This window comes from Melozone crissalis, unplaced genomic scaffold (assembly GCF_028551555.1).
Source record: "Melozone crissalis strain CALT ecotype California unplaced genomic scaffold, PUWL_Pcris_2 ptg000018l_1, whole genome shotgun sequence".
In the NCBI taxonomy this organism is placed as follows: Eukaryota; Metazoa; Chordata; class Aves; order Passeriformes; family Passerellidae; genus Melozone; species Melozone crissalis.
The window spans coordinates 44,145,917-44,166,359 of record NW_026535796.1 but is presented as its reverse complement, the minus strand read 5'-3'; the positions used below and the strand labels follow the sequence as shown (position 1 = coordinate 44,166,359).

Genomic DNA, 20,443 nt, shown 5'->3' with positions numbered 1-20,443 from the left:
AACATTTTGACTGGCGAGAATGACCAGTCTTCTTTTCTCTTTCACAGTGAGCTAGTTGAAGGAAGCTGGCATTGTCGCAGAGTGAAAGCTCTGCAGAAGTGCCGCAGGTTTTTCATATGGAAATGTGAAATAATGGGGTGATTAAATAGAGCTGTATATTAAAGTACATCTGACATTAGAATTAGCATAATGTGCTCTAGCCCTAGGCTGAGTACTTTATTTGCCATCTGCGTCGGACCAAAATCCCCTGGGGAAGCGCTAAAATATTCTGAATAAACTCAGCCCGAGTTCTTATTGAGAGTAAAATACCATTTGTGGCACGTCGTATTGATTCGTCTTAATTGCGGTGCAGAAAAGAACATTCAGTTGCTGATGACTTTTGTACTCTGTGACAAGTCGGCTGGAGTTATTCTAACACTGCAGTTGGTTAACCTGAACAGACTGTCGTGCTCAGAGAAGGAGAAAACCTTATCTTCAGTAGCATAAACTATGGTATCATCTCCTGGCTTTACTCCTTTCTGTCCTGATGGAGCATCCTTTTTTTTAAATATTATTATTATTCCCTGAAAACAGCAGCCAACAAACTGGAGGGAAAATGGAGCTTCATTGAATCAATCCAAGAAAATTCACATTCTTACCTAGTTATTCTCTGCAGTCTCCCTCCTTACACTTCCACCCCCATATCTTTTTAAAAAAAATCCAGGAACATCTGACCAGCTTTCATCTAAGGGAGTGAAAATCAGTGGAACTTGTCCTTGAGGATCCATCTCCAGAACCATTAGTTCAAGAGATTTATTATGTATATTCTGTAAAAAGCTGCGGCTTCTCCTGTGCATAAGCCCACAGTCTTAGCTGGCTGTAATGGTTTGATTTTTGTCAACTCTCTGCTCAAATAGGTTGCTGAATACCTTTGAAAAAGTGCTTATAACATGCATAAAAGATAAATATTTCATCTGAAGGAAAATACTTTGATGCTCCATGCAATTCTCTAACATTCATAAGGTCCAGTTTTTACCCTATAATTGCCTATCATTATACACAATTTACATATTCAAACATTCTCTACAAACCTTAGTCTAGCATGTTTTTATTACAAATTCAGATCAAGGGAATAACCTTTAACTTCAGAGACAAATGAGACAAATTTACAAGTGCATGTCTGCTGTTTTCTTGTGTTTTATAAATCCCTGCAGACCTGAACACTTTTGCTATAACGCCACTCAGAACAATATACATATATTACTACTTGTTTGTAGTGCTTCGGTAATGAGTCCCCTTTGTATTAGATAACCTATATAATTCAGCATCTAGGCCCTCCATAACGTCAATTATCTCCTCATAGCTAAATGTACATTCCATTAAAACAAGATTTACAGCCTTTACAATACTTCTTAGGCTTGAATGTGGAGATTTTGTGGATTTAAAGAAGCAGAGATGGGAGTTAGCATTTGTTAAAGAAGCAATGAATTAAAACAAAAATGCTATTTTATTTAGTAACTATGAATAGACACCTAATACCCTTAAGAAACAGCTGTAGTAAAACAGACAGAAGTACTCCTGGGGAAAAAAATCCTAGGAAAATTTGTTTTCACCCTTTGGCTTTTTTTATTGTTTTCTAATTTACTCTTTGTTTTTCCATTATATGACATGGACAATTTCCTTCATGTACCCTCCATTTAGTTCCTATTCAGATTACTGAGAATTCTTGACTGTAAGATGAGAAAATGGCACCTTAGAAGTCTGTGGGAAAAAAAAAAATCCCAGCACTTGCCAGTTTTCAAACAAAACTGCTTGCAGGAAACCGATTTAAAGGGAAGCTGCTGGCATATTTCATATGTTGTAGAAAAGACTGACATTATTTCAAATGCATTTGAATACCTTATGCAAAGAAAAGGCCTAAAAGTGTCCTTGAGCAGTACAAGGATTTTTCATGAGTGCTGTAAATGGGATCCTATATATTAAACCACCAGCCACGGGTAGTCCTATGGTCTTTTAATCTCACGAGTGGGTACGGTGCCCCTCTGTATCATTGTCCCCATTTTAGCTATTAGTTTTCACTTATTTTATGCTGCAGGTTTGTAAAACATCTGTTCAGTCTGCTAGTTGATGTTTTAGGTTCAAAGAAACTATCTAAAAGACACAAAGCTGTTTAGATGCTAAAGGTGGAGTTAGTTGAAACTGTTGTATCACAAAGGGCTAATTTAAAAGTTAACTCATTCACTATTGATCTTTTAATATTGATTTTCCTGTTTGCTCCTTACTTTTCACACTTCTCCCTTCCTCTGCTTTATAAATTGCCTTTGCATTTTAGATTTAACACCAATTAGGAGAAGGTGTTCAGAGATGACAAACATGTTTTTTATCTTCCATTTAAATGGTGCTTCTGGGTAAAAATCCCTGTGTCACAAGTTCCAACTTCTGCAACCCATTTTTCTTTCCTTTTCTGCACTAAGTGAAAGCATTTCTTACACTTCTGTAGGCTGAACATTAACTTCCAGTAAGCCAGAAGCTCTTTTAAGGAATGAGAAATTGGACATCCAGAAGGAAGTTGCCCAAAATGCCTATTGACATTTTATACCTAAAAATATAATATGACCATTTTGTAATGCACTAGAAATTAAACTGAGCTGTGCATTTGGTTCATTTATGTGACTCTGGCAGTCCAGATCTGAGGTATGATTGAGTCTCACAGAAAATGGGACCATTGAACGCAAGCTGCTGCAGCCAAAGGTCGCCCATGTCCATTAAGAAGCAGGAAGCATCTGTTTGTGTTATGCATGGCTGTAGTCTGCCTGCAGCCTCCTCCTTTTTCATAAGCATAAATGCCAGAGAGGACACATAATATGCTTCTGGGGAAAGTTCAATGAAAAAAACCAAATGAATTGCAACTTGGTATATTTTTGTAAGTCTAGTTAAGATCCTTGTTAGTGACAACCTGGTATGGTTTATCTGGAAAATTTTGAAAAAGTCTGCATTGGTGATCATCACAGCTACTTTGAATTCATAGCAGGGTAATTCAAATCAGAGTTTGGCAAGGTGTATCATCTTGATATCGCTAAGACTTTCAAGGATTCGTGCACTTTGTTCTTGGAGTTCTGAAAGGTTGGCTGTAGATAGCATGAGAGTCTGACTTCTCAACTCTCTATTGGTAATTAATTCATTTGGTTTTCCCCTAATTTAATAAAATAGTTAATTTGGCAAAATAGATATTCATTATTACAAGAGTGACAAACAGATCATTTGCAGTTCTGCCTAATAGGAAAAAACCACTGCTGTAATGGCTTCAGAAAATAAAATAGTTTCCCAAAAGTGGGGTAGCACTTAATCCACCGAAACTAGGGCCTGGCAGTTGACTTTAGCACAGGAAGAATTATTAGCTCATTGCTAACAGTAGTGTAGTATTAATATTTTTTAATATTTGTGTCAACCAGTACTACTGTAGATATTTTCCAACAGGTAGAAAATGCTCTCAAGAATATTCACATCACTAATCAAAATCAGTGGAGGGAATGATAGGGTCTTGTGGGGTGTGTAGGTTCTCTTGGCATAAATCTTCTTGTGTAATCTCTGTTGAGAGCTTTCAGTCTCACTAGTCAAGGTAGAAAGTGGATGGGGAAAACTGTAAAACGTACAGGCAGTGTGTGGGAGAAGAATATTGCATGAAGTCGTGATTTTTCTTCTGTTGAAGATGGCACTGGAGGAGATAGGCTATCAAGAGGCAAGGTAGGAAAAGAGAACAGGGCCTTGTATGGGAGGAAATAGGATTTTGTAGCTGAGAAGTAACACCTCACGATTACTTCTTTCTTCAGACACCCCTGATTTTCCATCCACCTCTTAAAAGCATTTCATTTTTGTTTCCTTGTCACATTCTTTCCTCTCACTGGCCTCATCCTGAGATTCCCCATTTCCAGATGATGACAGGCCCTGTGGCCCCTCATGCTTGGGCTTTTACACCTAAACCTTCATCTGCTCTTCTTGACTGAGATGCACTTCAGGTTGGCTGAGATTTACAGGAGACCAGGGCTGTTTATCTGAGCGTAGAATTGGAGGTGCGTGGGCTGTGAGACTGCAGGCGACTTGTTAAGTCATAAAATACCAACTTTAGCTTCCAATTGACACTAACTTTATGAACTGTTGGTGATAGTCCCTGCAACCCTCAGCAGGATGTGCTGCAAGACTCTCTTGAGCCCTTTCTTTAGATGAGGGAGTATAGGGATGGATGAACTGTGTTAACTCTGGGGATGGAGTTGTGCTTGTTTTTCATCTTCAGTTCTTGCTGCCATCAAAACAGAATTAATATTAAGAGAAGTAGAAAGAGATTATGGGACTTTTGTGTCTGTTGTTTAAAGCTAGTGACTGGCATTGGACTGGCAGGGGTGATTCACACCTAGACTTGGACCCTACTTTACATTTCTGTCTTAATTTTTATTAAGACTGTCAGTCCTTCTGAAATTGAGGTAGCAGCACTTCCAAACAGCTCAGTGAATGCAGGGATGGAGGGTAAAACTCTCAATATTGTGTCTGCTCAGACAATGTTTATTCTATTATAAACATAGGTGAGTAAAAGTTTTTGCTAACTTGGAAAATGTAAAGTAATAATGTGGCTTATAAAACCCCTTCAGCATAAATACTGAATACTATACTCAATATATTAGAGATATTTTTGCAGAACAAACCAAGCACTAAGCATGAGCTGATATAGGTCACATAGCAGATCAACACTGCAGACACCTGAAAAGCATTTGGCCCTTGTCTGGGTCATCTGTCAAACCACTTATGATGATATATTTTTTTCACCATGCAACACTAAGTATTTCCAGTATTTAATGCCCTTCTCTTTAATGTCATCTGGTCTTATAAGGAGACTTGTTAAAATTGTGTTCTCAATTATGGCATTTTAATTTAATAATAATTCAATTAAAGGTGTGTTTTTTATGGAGCATCCATGCTACCTTTATTGGCATTATTAGGGTAACCATCATAATAACAAAGAGTAATTATTTAAATGTTCATTAAAAATCAAGTGGTGGAGAAGAGAGTAATATTGGAGGAAAGACTGTAGGAACCTGATACATGTCTGTTCCTGAGTGCTACAATAAAAGGTGTCCTTTCTTTAAAGCTTGCAAGTTTCTACTTTTCCTGAACTTCTAAAGGTGCAGCAAACCAACATTAAAATTCCCTAACATTTTTTATTGCTGCTGTTGTAACTTTGTAAAATGGAACCAGAAACATTATCTGGAAAGTACTGCTAGAGGTAAGGAATGGCAGTGGTTATATGGACCTGGCTGCAGGTCCTCCCTGCAGTCCTGGCAGGGGTTATGGGTTGGTGATTAAAACGAGGGGGAGTTCATTCCCTGCTACTGCTAATGGAATTACTCAGGCATGCTGAGGGGAGGATTCATAAGGCACTGGATGTCACTGTAGCTCAGCAGAAAATAATGAATTCTCAACAGTTCTTATCTCACACTGATTATTGTTTGATGGTATCCAGAATAACTGAGGATACTTTGAGGGAAATTTTTATCTCTGTGTGTAAAGGCGCACAGCATCCAGGGTACATATAAAGTTATGTACCAACTGGGCAAGGAAGATCTGCATATCACTAAAGGATGCAAGTCAGACTGCAGGGGACAGATAAGTCAGGGATTCAGGCTGACTGGTGCAGTGCGGTGGATGTCTTCAGACCCCGTCTAGTCTTGTTCTGACCTGTGTTTTCTCACTGTCTACTGTTAGGGCAGAATTTGGGAGGCAGGGTCTGAATTCAGCTTTGTTTAGAGCTGTTCATGAAAGAGAAAAAGGCTCCTTATTGCATTGGCATTTTGAATGGAACATAATCTGTCATGCACTAATCGAGGGAACACATTATAATATTTCTGGAAAAGACCATTTTTTGTCATAATATGCAGAAAAGGCAACAGTGTTCAATAAGTTCAAAGTTTATAATGACCTGGTTTAGGAGAAGATACTAGAGAGATTTCTAATCTCCCAGGTAAAAATACAGCAAGATCTAATTGTTGGGAGTTGAACTCAGCAATTTGAATCAGAAAGACAGCTTTCTTTTTCATACTGAAAATAGTCAACATGGCCACTGACTGCTCCAATACAAAGTGAACTCTCCCTCAACATTTTCAAATCAAACTGGGAGAAGGGGATGCTAAAAGACACAAAGTGGTTCAGCTGCAAATCCTTGGGTTGGATGATAACTGTGAGGTGCAAACTAACTTGTTTCCTGTGTTTTGCATGTACATCTGGGTAGGACAATATACTATCTTAAATTGCAGGAAGAAAGATTTAGATTAGGCACTTGGGGAATCTTAATGATGGTAAAGGAGAGAAGGAATGAGGTAGACTTTAAAAAGATTGTAGGCTCTCCATTTGGTGGCCTTTGAAGCAGGATATTGGAGCAGCTGGCATAGATATGAATAGATTCATAGATATGGACATGTGGTGACAGGACAAAGAGGGAACTAAAAGAAAGTAGGTTTAGATAAGATATTAGGAAAAAATTCTTTACTCTGAGGTTAGTGAGGCACAGGAACAGGTTACCCAGAGAAGTTACAAATGTCCCATCCCTGGAAGTGTTCAAGGCTAGGCTGGATGGAAGTCTGAGCAACCTGGTCTAGTGAAAGATGTCCCTGCCCATGACAGAAGGGATGAACTTTGAGGTCCCATCCAATCCAAACTATTCTATGACTCTGTTATCCTTTGGGTCAGGAATTGGATGAGGCCATACCCTAGTGTTTATCCCAGTCTTCTCATTCCTTAATTTCACAATCCCTCCTAGCCTTTAAATGGTATTTCTGAATACCTGAAATACCATTTTAGTAGGTCTTAGTAGGACTCAGCCCTACAAACCTCTATCATGTGTACACTTGCAGTATTTGTTTGGCTTTACTGTAGCCTGGAAGCTACAATTGATTGCTCAGGAGCTGCGACCTGGATGTCTCATCTCTGTACATACACATATCTACAAACTACTGTAAAAATAAATTATACTTCAGCTCTCAGCCCTGAAATTCAAGCCTAGTTACAGACTGTAGGATTGAAACCATGTGCAATTCATTGAACAGTATTAATGAAGTCTTGGCTTGTGTTTGACTCTAAGCACATGAATAATTTCATCACTATCCAACAGAGCACTTCAGCCTATGCTTAAGTTTCACTGATGTTGATTACTCACATGCTCAAAGTGAATCACATGCTAAAGTGATAAAGACTGCATATGGCAAAGACTATATAGGTAGTTGTCATAAAGTGGCTATTTAGGCAGACTTCAGTGCAGGTGGCAAGGGATTAAGATAGATATATCAAAAATAGCCTTATAACAAAGACTTTTATAGTGTAGGTGCCTTATTAAATATAAGGCTCATTCTTGAGCAATGCATGGCTGTTTCTGGGCATGTTTAAAATATTTAGCAAGTTTTTGAACATAAAAATGTTCAGAGTGGATCTTCAAAGACTTTTAGACATTTTTCTGTTCTTAAAAGTGAGCATCTACACTGCTTAGGCAAGATAACCAAAAGTGATAATATGGTAATTAATTTTTTTTTTAAATTTTTTTTTTTTAAAGAGGGAGTCTGGGGAGAGACTTTGAGGGCTGTAAAAATATATATGTATAGGTATGCATAAATGAACACTCATGAATCAGTCAGAGATAAGTGGCCGGGTAGCCTACAGTCAATTTTGCTGTTGTGCTGAGGTCTCCTGAAGAGGAGCCCTGAGGAACATGAAAGCTAAACAAAACAAACAAGGGAGAGAAGACCTATGGCTGCTAGCATATAAATCTTAGATCACTAGTAGCACTAATTTTGTCATTTTGAAAGAAAACTAAAAAGGTAGGGACTTACTTTCCCCTCTTGAATTTCATGTAGGTGAAATTTTGGAGAGCAAAACAAGCCAAAATATCTTAGTTCCATGTAACATGTAATAGCAAGCATCCAGTCAGCTGCCATTTTGAGGGTAATTTTTTTAATCAGCCATTTCAGTTTTAGGTTGGCCTTGATCCTCAGCCTGCTCAGGAATTTTCCTTCTTACGTGTGTGCCTTTTCTGAAGTAAACATGTTGCTGTTGTTGTCGCCTAATACACAGCTGCTTTCTTCCTCCTGTCAGTTCTTGAGCTAAGCAAAGAGAATGCATGCACATACACAGACACTCAGTCTTTAATTTTTTAAAGAAAAAACCCCACAACAAAAAAAGGGTGCATGCTGTGACTTTAAAAATGAAAGAATTGAACAGCTGTGGGTAATAAATCAATTAATTAGAGTGGATAAAGTGAAGGTGAAGGGTGCAGAGCACTCTTTAATTTGAAGATATATGACCTTGTAAGATGCTGCACTTCATTTGCTATTAGATCACACTTCGGAAGGGGCTTTATTAAAATCCATTCTAGGGTGAACTGAGGTAAAACATATTGTTTAAAAAAGCTTTTGACAGAGTATGTTATATACTTTAGTCTGCTTCAGTGATTTCTGTCACTTTTTATACTACACATGTTGCTGTGCAAGAAAAGTTAAAGGTCTAGACATTTTCATAATATTTCTGTAAGAAACAGAAATTTAAATATTTGAAGTAATAATGGGAGCATTTACTGTTGCTTTGGCTGCAAAGCTGACATAAAACTTCCTAACTGCTTCAGTGCTGAGTAGATTTTTAAGGGATAATGTATCAGTTCCTTTCCATGTTTGTATGTGGCTTTCATTAATGTCAATAGCAGTTACAGGCACTTTTTTCCAAGCCAAGGGCAGTTCCCAAACTTTTTTTTTCCAATACTGATTGTCAGAAATTAAAACAACTGCGTCTGGCCCATACAGACACAGAGTGTGGGGCCAGGGCATGGGGGCCAGATCAGCCAGGCAGAAATGTCTACTGTATTGTGTACATTTTTTATTGGCTGTGAAGAGGCAGCTTCAGTGAAATCAGGGTTTGAAGCTGCTATCCACAGCAACAGCCCTACTAAATCAATAGGTGCATGAAGATTTGCACCACATTTATCACCTACCTTTGTAAATATGTCTCAATCTGATACATGCTTTTTCCTTTATGCTGTTATGGATGCATATTGGTTGATAAGATTAAATAAACTGACAGGCTGATAGGTAGGCAGATAATCTTCTAGCCTCCTTGTCTAAGGTTTTGTAGGTTTTGTTAGCAGCAGTCATTCCTGCAACAGCCAGAAGAGGGGAATTCAATCAGCTTCTCTTGATATGCCCAAGTTCAAATGTTTGTTTTTTGTTTTTTGGGATTTTTTTGGTCTGCTATGAGTCATTCCTCTTTACAAGGTAGTTTTGATAATATGTTTCTGTTCACTTTATAAACATTTTAATTTTCAAGCTCATGCAACAGGCTTATGGGAATGGCAGTGTCCCATCTAGAAAGGATCTGTTAGCTCAGCTTTGGATTTGAGCTCCCATGGACGGGCCGAATCAGGCATTGCTTGTGTCCAGGTTCCATCATGGGTCAGAAAGGAAGCTTGGTTCAAGTATTGAGCTTTCAGGAAGTTTAGTGCCTTTAGGTTCACTGGGGTCATTGTTAGACAAAATGTTCTATCATAAACAACCAAGCAAGCAAGGAATTAATTTTTGATTTTCCAAAATTATCAGTTTTTTTCAGGAAACCTCCCACTCATTTAAAAACAAACAACAAAACAAATCCTGGATCATGATTTTCAAGCTGACACATATTTATGAATTTATCAGAGTCTTGCAGAGGCATTGAAAAAAGGAGGGGGGCAAGGAGGGAAGTGCTTTTTGCAGATACCACATAGTTTACATTGTGCCCAGGACCGGAATTTTCTAGCTAGCAAAATTATGACTGTGATGCAGACTTGTCCACACCTGTCCTTTATGTAAAGCTGAATCAAGGTTAAAGGAATGCTTTCCACCTTTATGCAGTTGTTCCAAGAGGCTAGAAAAGCAAACAGAGAAGTGTTTTTGGCTCTGGTGAGCATTTCTGCATTGGAGGGCAGGCTCAGGCTCAGAAATTCTTGGGACCCGGTTCAAGCATGGCCCGACATTTGTTACTGTTAATTGCAACTGTGCTGTCGGCTTTGATTACCGGATGTTTCATTTGAGTGGCTTCTTGGTGTTTTGGCAAAAAGAACGTCAAAGTGGTTTATGCAAGGGTATGTTTTCCAAGCTGCTGTTGACTTGAATAGGACTTTTGTGGCTAAATAGCTACATAATATTTTAAAAATGGAAGTGCTGGCATGACTTAAGCATGTATAAATTAAATTCAGCAAGATCTCAGGGGACTGCTGCATGGAGTATATAAAATGAGAGAGTGAAAATGACGCTGAAGGTCCTTACAGGTGCCTTGTAAAACCTACCACACCGCATTTTTCTTGGTTTTTGTCTGTAGTCATAAATCCCTTGAAACAAATTCCTTTTTGTGGAATAAACACATGAAAGGATTTGGATCCTTACACGTCATAAAAGAAGGTTTTATTTGCAAATTAGAGGATGTAAACGCATATAGCACAAATGCGTATGTGTGATATTTGTCATACATGTTAAGTGAATAAGTGCAGTGAGTAAATGTGCTGTTCAACAATTTATATCAGTCAATACGTTGCAATTAAATCCTTCTTTCAGAAATGCCAAGGAGGAAGTGTGTTAACAAAATAAAGTGAATGCCAACTGTATTTAAATGTTCTCCGCTGTATTATTTTTTAAGTGTTCTTTCTGTTTTTTTCTTTTATAGGTAAAGATGAGCCTTCAAGCTATATTTGCACAACATGCAAGCAGCCTTTTAATAGCGCTTGGTTCTTGCTTCAGCATGCCCAGAACACACATGGATTCCGCATCTACCTGGAAACAAGCCCTTCAAACAGTTCCCTCACTCCACGCATCACCATCCCTCCTCCTCTGGGACCGGAGACTGTTGCACAGTCCCCGCTGATGAATTTTCTTGGAGACAACAACCCCTTCAACCTTTTGCGCATGACAGGACCCATCCTGCGTGAACACCCTGGCTTTGGTGAGGGTCGGCTCCCAAACACGCCTCCGCTGTTCAGCCCACCGCCTCGTCATCATCTGGATCCACATCGCCTTAGTGCCGAAGAAATGGGGTTAGTTGCCCAGCATCCCAGTGCCTTTGACAGAGTTATGCGTTTAAACCCCATGGCAATTGAGTCCCCAGCGATGGATTTCTCCAGAAGGCTTCGAGAGCTGGCAGGAAACAGTTCCACCCCTCCGCCAGTCTCACCCAGTCGCACCAACCCTATGCATCGTCTGTTGAATCCTTTCCAGCCGAGTCCTAAATCACCATTTTTGAGCACCCCGCCACTGCCCCCCATGCCCCCCAGCAGCACTACGCCTCCCCAGCCTCAGGCCAAGAGCAAGTCCTGTGAATTTTGTGGGAAAACATTCAAGTTCCAGAGTAACCTTATCGTGCACCGGCGCAGTCACACAGGAGAAAAACCCTACAAGTGTCAGCTCTGTGACCATGCTTGCTCCCAGGCCAGCAAGCTAAAACGCCACATGAAAACGCATATGCATAAAGCTGGCTCCATGACGGGCAGGTCAGATGATGGACTGTCCACCACCAGTTCCCCTGAGCCAGGCACAAGTGAGCTCACTGGAGAGGGACTGAAATCCAGTGAGGCAGATTTCAGGAATGAGAGCGATCCTTCCCTGGGCCATGACAACGAAGAAGAGGAAGAGGAGGAGGAGGAGGAAGAGGAGCTTGAAAATGAGAGCCGGCCAGAGTCAAGCTTTAGTATGGACTCAGAGCTGAGTCGTAACCGAGAAAACGGCTCCAAGTCGCTGCCAGATGAGAAATCCCTCGTCCTGGGAAAAGTCATTGAGAATGTAAGTCTAGGTGCCATTCAGCAATATAACGACATGTTAGCTGAGAAACAGAAGAGGAGTAGCTTCATGAAAAGGTCCTCTGACCAGCGAGACTTGTGTCCTCGAGACCTCTGTCAGAGAGATCCGGGTGACGAAGACTCAGTGGTAGGAGAGCTGGACCGCACTGAGGAAGGTACGGTCAACGGAAGAAACTTTGGCCCGGGTGAACCCTTCCCAAACTTGTTCCCCCGCAAGCCAACACCTATCACGAGCCCCAGTTTAAACAATTCCTCTAAAAGAATAAAGGTAGAGAAAGATTTGGACTTGCCACCAGCAACGATAATACCTTCTGAAAACGTTTACTCCCAGTGGCTGGTAGGGTATGCAGCATCGCGGCACTTCATGAAGGATCCGTTCCTCGGATTCACAGACTCCCGACAATCCCCCTTCGCGACCTCTTCCGAGCACTCCTCGGAGAACGGGAGCCTGCGTTTCTCCACTCCGCCGGGGGACATGCTGGACGGGGGGCTCTCAGGGCGCAGCGGCACGGCCAGCGGAGGCAGCACCCCCCACATCAGCGGACCCGGCCCCGGGCGACCCAGCTCGAAGGAAGGACGCAGGAGCGATACATGTGAGTACTGTGGCAAGGTCTTTAAGAACTGCAGCAATTTGACGGTTCACCGTCGGAGCCACACTGGAGAGCGGCCTTACAAATGCGAGCTCTGCAACTATGCATGTGCCCAGAGCAGTAAGCTGACGCGCCATATGAAAACGCATGGCCAGATAGGGAAGGAGGTCTACCGCTGCGACATTTGCCAGATGCCCTTCAGTGTTTACAGCACCCTGGAGAAACACATGAAAAAGTGGCATGGAGAACATTTGCTGACAAATGACGTCAAAATTGAGCAGGCAGAAAGAAGCTAAGGCCCCCCCCCCACACCACCCCCCCCCCATCCCCTCCCCACCCCCACCTCCACTAGGTTAAATTTCAGGGGTCTAGGTAACATTTTATTTGTACAGTTTAACTATTGCCAACTGAGAAAAGATGACCTAACTTGCCTCCGTAAACATAACTTAGCATAACTATGGTAAGGTGCCAGACTTTGGCACTTAAATATAACCTGTGTCTACAAAGTTCTATTAAACCCGAGGGTTGATTAAGGCAGTAAAAATTGTGGAGCCTTTTAACTGTGCAATAATTTCTGTATTTATTGGGTTTTTGTAATTTTTTGGCATGTGCAGGTACTTTTTTTATTCTTTCTGTTTAAATTTCTTTTAAAATTTTGTTGGGTATCCCTTTTTAATTTTACCCAGTCGTAGCCTGAGATTACTTGCATTGTAGGAGAGAAACATATCTTTTAAAATTATAATTTTTGGGCCGCTGCTTTGTTGAAATTTAAGCTAAGTGTGTGTAATTTCTTGTGAGGAAGCCAGCATTTAAACTGAAATCTCTCTTTTTTCTTTTTTCCCTCTTTCTTTCTCTTTCTTTCTTCCTTCCTTCCTTCCTTCCTTCCTTCCTTCCTTCCTTCCTTCCTTCCTTCCTTCCTTCCTTCCTTCCTTCCTTTCTTTCTTTCTTTCTTTCTTTCTTTCTTTCTTTCTTTCTTTCTTTCTTTCTTTCTTTCTTTCTTTCTTTTCCTTCCTTCCTTCCTTCCTTCCTTCCTTCCTTCCTTCCTTCCTTCCTTCCTTCCTTCCTTCCTTCCTTCCTTCCTTCCTTCCTTCCTTTTTTTCTTTCCTCTTCTTAAATAACCTTGAAGATTAGGGAAAACAAAATTGTACAGCGGATAACAATCTTTAAAATTAGCACTTTCTTTTGAAATTGGATCAAATACGTAGCACTGACAATGTCACTGAAGACAGAGGCCTTTTCTAGATGGATTTCAGCGCTAACGTTATGGCAACAAAAAAGACATAGGTGCAGAAGGCTGCTACACTCAAAACCCAGAAACATTCTTAATTGTGCATTACTATAGAATAGTTTCTTCTTGTTAAAAGCTATAGCAACATAATGATGCCAGTTTGTCACTTTCTGGAGTGTTTTTCCCTCCCTCTTCCCCTCCTGTGACTCTTTCCAGAGACAATAAAAGTACATCTTGAGCATTTTAATATTATTTTCAAACCTCAGAGGAGCCAAATGCCATCTCTTTTTTTTTTCTTTTTAAAAAACCACAAAATCCTAAATTTGAATTTAGGACATTTACTTTAGTCCATATTTGCTGTAGTTGATTACTAAAAGATAGGAAAGTGTGAATTTCTCAATGAAAAGCCTCAACTCAGGCATTTGGTTTATGAATAGAAATATTAGAACTATCTCAGATGCTGTACAGTGATGTTATTATAAAGAAGCGAAAAAATAAATTCTGGTTGATTTACCTGTCTTGGCAAGATTCTGCTCCTAGTGAAGTCAGTAAGATTTTTTTCCAACTTAATTAGGAACAGAATGAAATTGTATTCAGATAAAAGCATTACGACAGAGAAAAATTAAAGCAAAGAAAAATGCACCTGCTCTACTTTCAAATTCCAAATTTTTAAAAGCCTTTTTCAACTAATATTAGCAAACAGTAGACAATTAGGGTTAGAAATTTTAATTATGTTGACCCGCACTTTAAATCTTTTGTTTGTGGTTAAGAGAAAAATGGCTTCTCAACAAGAAATTACATCATATTCTACTTGGCCCAAAGGTGGGTTAAACTGTAAAGGAACAGCTGAGATTAAGTGTCAGTGTTGCTAAGCATGGCATTCACAATACTGGCACTATAAAGAAAAATAAATAAAAATAATTTATTGGACAGTTTTTCTACTGCCATTCAATTTGACGTGAGTGCCTTGAAAACTGATCTTCCTATTTGAGTCTCTTGAGACAAATGCAAAATGTTTTTGTGAAATGGAAAGACTTTTAAAAAAAAAGTAAAACAAGAAAAGTACATTCTTTAGAAAAAAAAAAAAGAGCCACATTTACTTAAAAAAAAAAATTACTGGTTGAAGATAGTGGACATGAAAATGCCATAAGACCCAATCAAATGAAGAAGTATACCCAGCACAACTTCGGACATACATTAGCTGAATTATTCTCAGCCTTTTTTTTTTTTCAGGACAACGCTGCTTAGGAAATGGAATGGAAATGATTTACTGCTGAATTAAAACTCAAATGACACAAATTACAAGTTGCTATCATTGAATGAGAAAAAACAATTCAGGAACAACGGCTAATTTTTTTTTAAAAGTTAAATTTAGTGCACTCTGTCTTAAAATACGTTTACAGTATTGAATACATACAAGGGTAAAAAAGAAATTGTGTGTATGTGTGTTTGAGCAATCTTTTTTTTTTTCAAAGTTTGCTTAATAGGTTATTAAAAAATGCCATAATGGCCATGTGTATATTGTTTTCTTTTGGTGACGGGGTTTTAGTATATATTATATATATTAAAATTTCTTGATTACTGTAAAAGTGGACCAGTATTTGTAATAATGGAGAATGCCTGGGCATTTTACAAAACCAGAAAGAAAAAAAAAAATTTCTTTTTTCCTTGAAAATGTTGCAGTAAAATTTAAATGGTGGGTCTATAAATTTGTTCTTGTCACTGTAACTGTAAAGTCTTGAGTTTTAGTAAATTTTTTTCTGCCTTGGGTGTTGAATTTTTATTTCAAAAATGTATAGAATCTTGTATTCGGGGATTAAAAGGTGATTGCTACACCATGTAGAAAAAGTACGTAGAAAAAAGTGCTTAATATTGTTATTGCTTTGCAGAAAAAAAAATCACGTTTCTGACCTGTACCTATTTTTCTCTTTTTTTCTCCCCTTCTCCCCTTCCCTTCCCCTTCTGGAATGGATATTGATATTGGTTGATTCATATGATGTAGGCACTTGCTGTATTTTTACTGAAGCTTGTAATTTTTTAACTGTACGCTTGTCCTTTTAAAGGGATTTAATGTACCTTTTTGTTAGTGAATTTGGAAATAAAAATAAAAACAAACAAACAGGCTGCCATAATATATTTTTTTAATTTGGCAGGATAAAATATTGCAAAAATAAAAAAAAATTTGTATGTGAAGTCCTTATTGTACAGGAAAAAAGGGGGTTGTTAGACGACCTTTGAGTAAAAGAAACAAAACAAAATAATTAAGTGCTTTTTTATTTTACTTTTTTTTTTCTTGTTGTTGTTCACAAATAATTTTAGTTGTATATATATTTTTTTGTCAGAAATGGCCTACAAAAAAGTGCTGTTCCCACAGGGCTCTAAATAACTTCAAAGTTGCCTGGACCCCTTGCATCAAGGTTTTACCAGGTATGGTTGAACCAGGCTGGATGGATATTGCCTATTTGTGTGAAAAGAAATTCCGTTCCTGGAAAGGTGTCTGGGGTGACATCCCACAGCTTCCCTGCAGATTTGAGAGAGAGAGAGGAGATTTCTTCCCCTCCTTCCAAACAAGATGTCCAATGCATCTTCCCTCTCCTGGCCAACCCCCACTCATTGCTCCTCACACCCTGCCGCTGCCCTCTGGAAGAAAGCCTTTTTATAGCAAAAAGTGAGAGCTGCTGCATCACTTTGACATAAAATGGTGAAATGGCCTGCTGTTGGTACAGCTGAAATCGGGTTGAAGTAAAATTAGTCCAGGCATAACCCTCCTCTTCCCTGTCAGAACAGGATCGACTCCGTGTACAGGTCTTGCCAGTCCATGTTATTAGCTGCTTTGCTGCTGTTCACTCCTAATTGTACATTCCATAGATTTCTGAATGTTTGAGGGACTGGGATGAAATCCTGTACCTTTTGATGTCTCTCTTCTTTGCAGTTATTTTTCTCTCTCTCTCTCTCACACTCTCTCCCTTTTGGGTCGAGGGGAAGATATGGCAGAAGAGGCACTAATGCTTTAGTGAAGGGGAGGAGAAAATGATCACCGCTCTTGTAGAAAATGACGGTAAAACTTAAAACAAAAGCAAGAAAAAAATATATTGCCATGCCAAATTATTCTGCTTTCATCAGTGCAGAACCACTGGAGCAATTGGAGAGGCATGGGTGTGACAGTAGGGAGAATTTGGTCCACCTGATCAGATAGATATATGCCCTCCTGGCTTGAATGTCGCACCCTTAAATCTTCTGGACAAATTCTGTATCTCAATTAAACTGATATAAATCAGGAATTATTCATCACTCTTACTCCTGGATTATTCCAGTATAATTGAGGTTGGAATGTGGTCCCTTAAAGGCACATTTTCACTTTTTGGTGAAAATTCAGATCTCTGGCTTTTGTATAAATCCAGTCATGCGACAGAACTCAGAAGAATCTCTTGGACTTGCATCAGTGCAACGAAGAACAGAAGTTAACTGCACATTTTCAATCCATAATTAATTGATTTAAGAAAGAATTTCACTTTTCATTTTATTGTAAGTTGTTTAGGAGTTTCAGTCTCACTGTCATTTTTAATTATCCAGGATAGCTAACACCAGCAGTTGTCTAATTTTGTGACTTAGATCACTGAAACTAACAATAAGTCACCCAAAAGCACAAGGGTTGTGTTTCTGCAGACTGTAGTGATACTGAAATGGCCCTCCTTTTCTTCTTGCTTAGAAGAGCCGTAGTTTACTAGGCCATAAGCACAATATAACATGGACATAGCTAGAATGCTGCCGTAATTCTTTTCACACCTCTAGTTTTATATTTTTTTTAAGGTTGAATTTATTACTTTCATTGTGTGTAGTCTTGCTGCCATTGAAGTCCAGAACAAAACTCCAGTTGACTCCCTGGCAACAGGACAGGTGCAGAAACCTGGTTTTGGAAAGAAAAATAGAAATTTTTAAGGAAAGGGTCAAAAAAAAAAAATCAGCATTTCATCCCAGTCCTATGTAAAAGACAGTCCAAGGTTTTGTTTATCACAGGCAAACTCATTTTTATGGTGCTCTTTGTATTTTAGAACTGCAAAGCAAAGTAACATTGATTTAAGTTGTTTGCATTTGTACCGGCAAGGCAAAATATTTTTATTACCTTTTTCTATTACTTATTGTATGAGCTTTTGTTGTTTACTTGGAGGTTTTGTCTTTTACTACAAGTTTGGAACTATTTATTATTGCTTGGTATTTGTGCTCTGTTTAAAAAACGAGAGCACTTTTTTTTTTATTATGGATAAAATGTTGAGATGGCTGGAGGTCATTTCAATATGGCTTAGTGAAATATTTATTGTTCCTTTTATTCTCTGTACAAGATTTTTGGCCTCTTTTTTTTCCCCTTACTGTCACAATGTTGAGTTCAGCATGTGTCTACCATTTCATTTGTACGCTCGTTCAAAACAACGTTTGTTCCAGTTTCAAGTTATAAAAATAAATTGGACATTTGACTTGATCTCCAAATCTTGTCTTTCCTGTTTTTTTGACACTGAGGGGTGGGAAGGGGAAAAAGAAGGGAGCAAGGGGTTGAAGCCTCAGTACAGAAGACAGAGCTCCTGCCATATTTTCTGTCAGTTCTCATGGGAGTCCATCAGGAGAAAAATCTTGTTTGAGAAGGATATGTGAGAACCTGAATGATGCTAAGCAGATGCTCAAGTTCTGCTTTCATCCCTTGGACTTAAATAAAATGCAAGGTATATCCTGAATAGAGGTCTTCAGAGAAAGTGGTAGAATAATGCTTGAAACAGACACATTTCTCATACAGAATTATGCTATGTTTGGGGCCATTATCTCAGTTTTCTGAAGGTGCTGAGAAGTGCTTTGCTCGTGGTTTTTTCCTTCCCTCCCCACAAATGTAACCGTATGGTGTATGCACTGAGGTTTGTTACCATGTTCTGCTTTTTGGATGCCAATGCAAATAGGGAGAACACTTACAAATTCAACCAGGACCTGAATTTGGGCCACAGACTGTATTATGTGAGAAGTACCAAAATGTAACTGCAGCTAAACATCTGCTCCTCCTTCTCAGCTAGGGACAAAGACACGAACATTAAAAGGCAGAATTTTGCACAATTTGCATTTTGAGGATAGAGCTGACAGCTACAGGCAGTTCACTGTCCTGATGCTCTTTATCAAACCAACCTGTTAGCTAATGCATGGAAATCTTAAATAAGATAATTGTTATTCAAACCATTACTGGAAAGCATAGGAAAGATTTGGGGTGTTGGAGACCAGATTCTGGTTTCCTGGAGGCCCTGGTCCAACAAACCATGTAGCAGGCTTTTGATTCAAAGCAGGCAGATAATTGAAATTCATTTCAAAGGAACTGCTCCTGGACTTTAAAGTATTTGGCTCAACTCAGAAGTCAGGAGGGGAAGCTAAGTGGTGTGTGCTACAGAAGAGCTCCTACAGATGGTCCCTTCCTGATCTCAGGCTCCCTGAATCCATAGTCTAAATTTAGGTGTGTGTGTAAGCGCTTTGCTGGATCAAGGCTTCAGAGTGATATAAAAGTTACAGGCTTTGAAAAGTTGCACTCATGAAAAAACAGTGAAAATGAAATCAGAGCCCGACGCTGACAATTATATTGGGCAATAGTTCACGCTATAATTTCCCAAATGCCATTTCATTTTGGATGCCTTCTGAAGTGAGCTGCAAGGGCTGTTATGTTTTACTTCTAAGTTTTGTACAGTTTGCATTTGAATGGGGTGTTTTTGACACCCCATAAACATGACTTCACTCCAGCCAAGCTTTACACCACCATGTCATTTTGCCGGCTGTAAAGACGCTGCAGGCCTTGCAGATGTTGATGTGGTGCTCGAAGATTTAGCAGCAGCAGCCACTGCTGTGCATGGCAGCTTGTGGATGGGAGGGTATGGAGGTACAAGAGGTCTCTGTCTAGTGCCTCTGCTAGGGAAAGTGATATCTGCCTGGCAAGGAGAATTCTGGATGTCCTGGAAGCTGTAATGCCTTAACTCATCACCATTGGATATGCTAGAACTTGTCTGTCAGAGCCCTGATTACGCACACACATTGGCATGAGGAGACAAAGGAGAATTAGGCCTTTTTGACAGAGAAAATGTGAGAAATCACACAAATAAAGCTGCAAACAACTAAATCCAAGTGAGTCTCTGTGACATACTTGGGTTAGTTACTCCTGTTTCACACATGCTTGTGTAATCCAAGAACTCCATTATGATTGGTAAAGGAAGAGGGCTAAGAAAAATCTTTGTGAAATACATATGAAACCAATGGAATTCAAACTTCGATATGAAGGGGGAGGTAATTAAACTAAGCTTTGTAATTATAATGAAGAACTATTATAAAGGAAATTTGATTTCTCAAGGTTCTTATTCTTCACACTGGTGGTACACCATATTACTCTTTGGATTCAATACATTTATTCCTGATTTGCCGGACAATTCCATGGACTTGAATCTGCTTTAGTGGTTTTATGTACATAAAACTTACATAAATGATGGGAACAGATAACAGAATGACAGTGGTCATTGAACTCCAAGACAGTAACTGAGATTTTTCCATCAGAAAGTGGAGTCCAAGAGTTACATTTAGCCTACCAAAGGATAGAAAGATGCCATGTGATCTGTGCACCCAATTAAAACAGCTTGAAAACCAAGCACCCAAAATGAAAGGCTTGTGAACAGACCAATAATTACACACAAAAATCATTCAGGAAATAATTCTGAATAATGAATATATTTGAGAAAATTGTGATCTATTTGCAGACAACTTGTAAGCAAAAAAGAAGCAGCATTTGCCTAA

The 20,443-nt window shown here is 39.1% G+C and overlaps 1 protein-coding gene across 3 annotated transcripts in view; it reads left to right on the top strand.

Annotated features, from left to right (window-relative positions):
* BCL11B (BCL11 transcription factor B) overlaps positions 1 to 18,119 on the top strand; it is a 97,241-nt gene extending 79,122 nt beyond the window's left edge. For 2 of the 3 annotated variants that reach the window (XM_054275299.1, XM_054275298.1), the window contains one exon: positions 10,699 to 12,715. In XM_054275299.1, the coding sequence (XP_054131274.1) occupies positions 10,699 to 12,710 (2,012 nt within the window). In that variant the 3' untranslated portion in view covers positions 12,711 to 12,715. Of the gene's footprint in view, positions 1 to 10,698; positions 12,716 to 14,875 lie in introns of those variants that run through there. The other variant, XM_054275301.1, reaches the window with a different exon arrangement.
* The last annotated feature ends 2,324 nt before the right edge of the window (positions 18,120 to 20,443 follow it).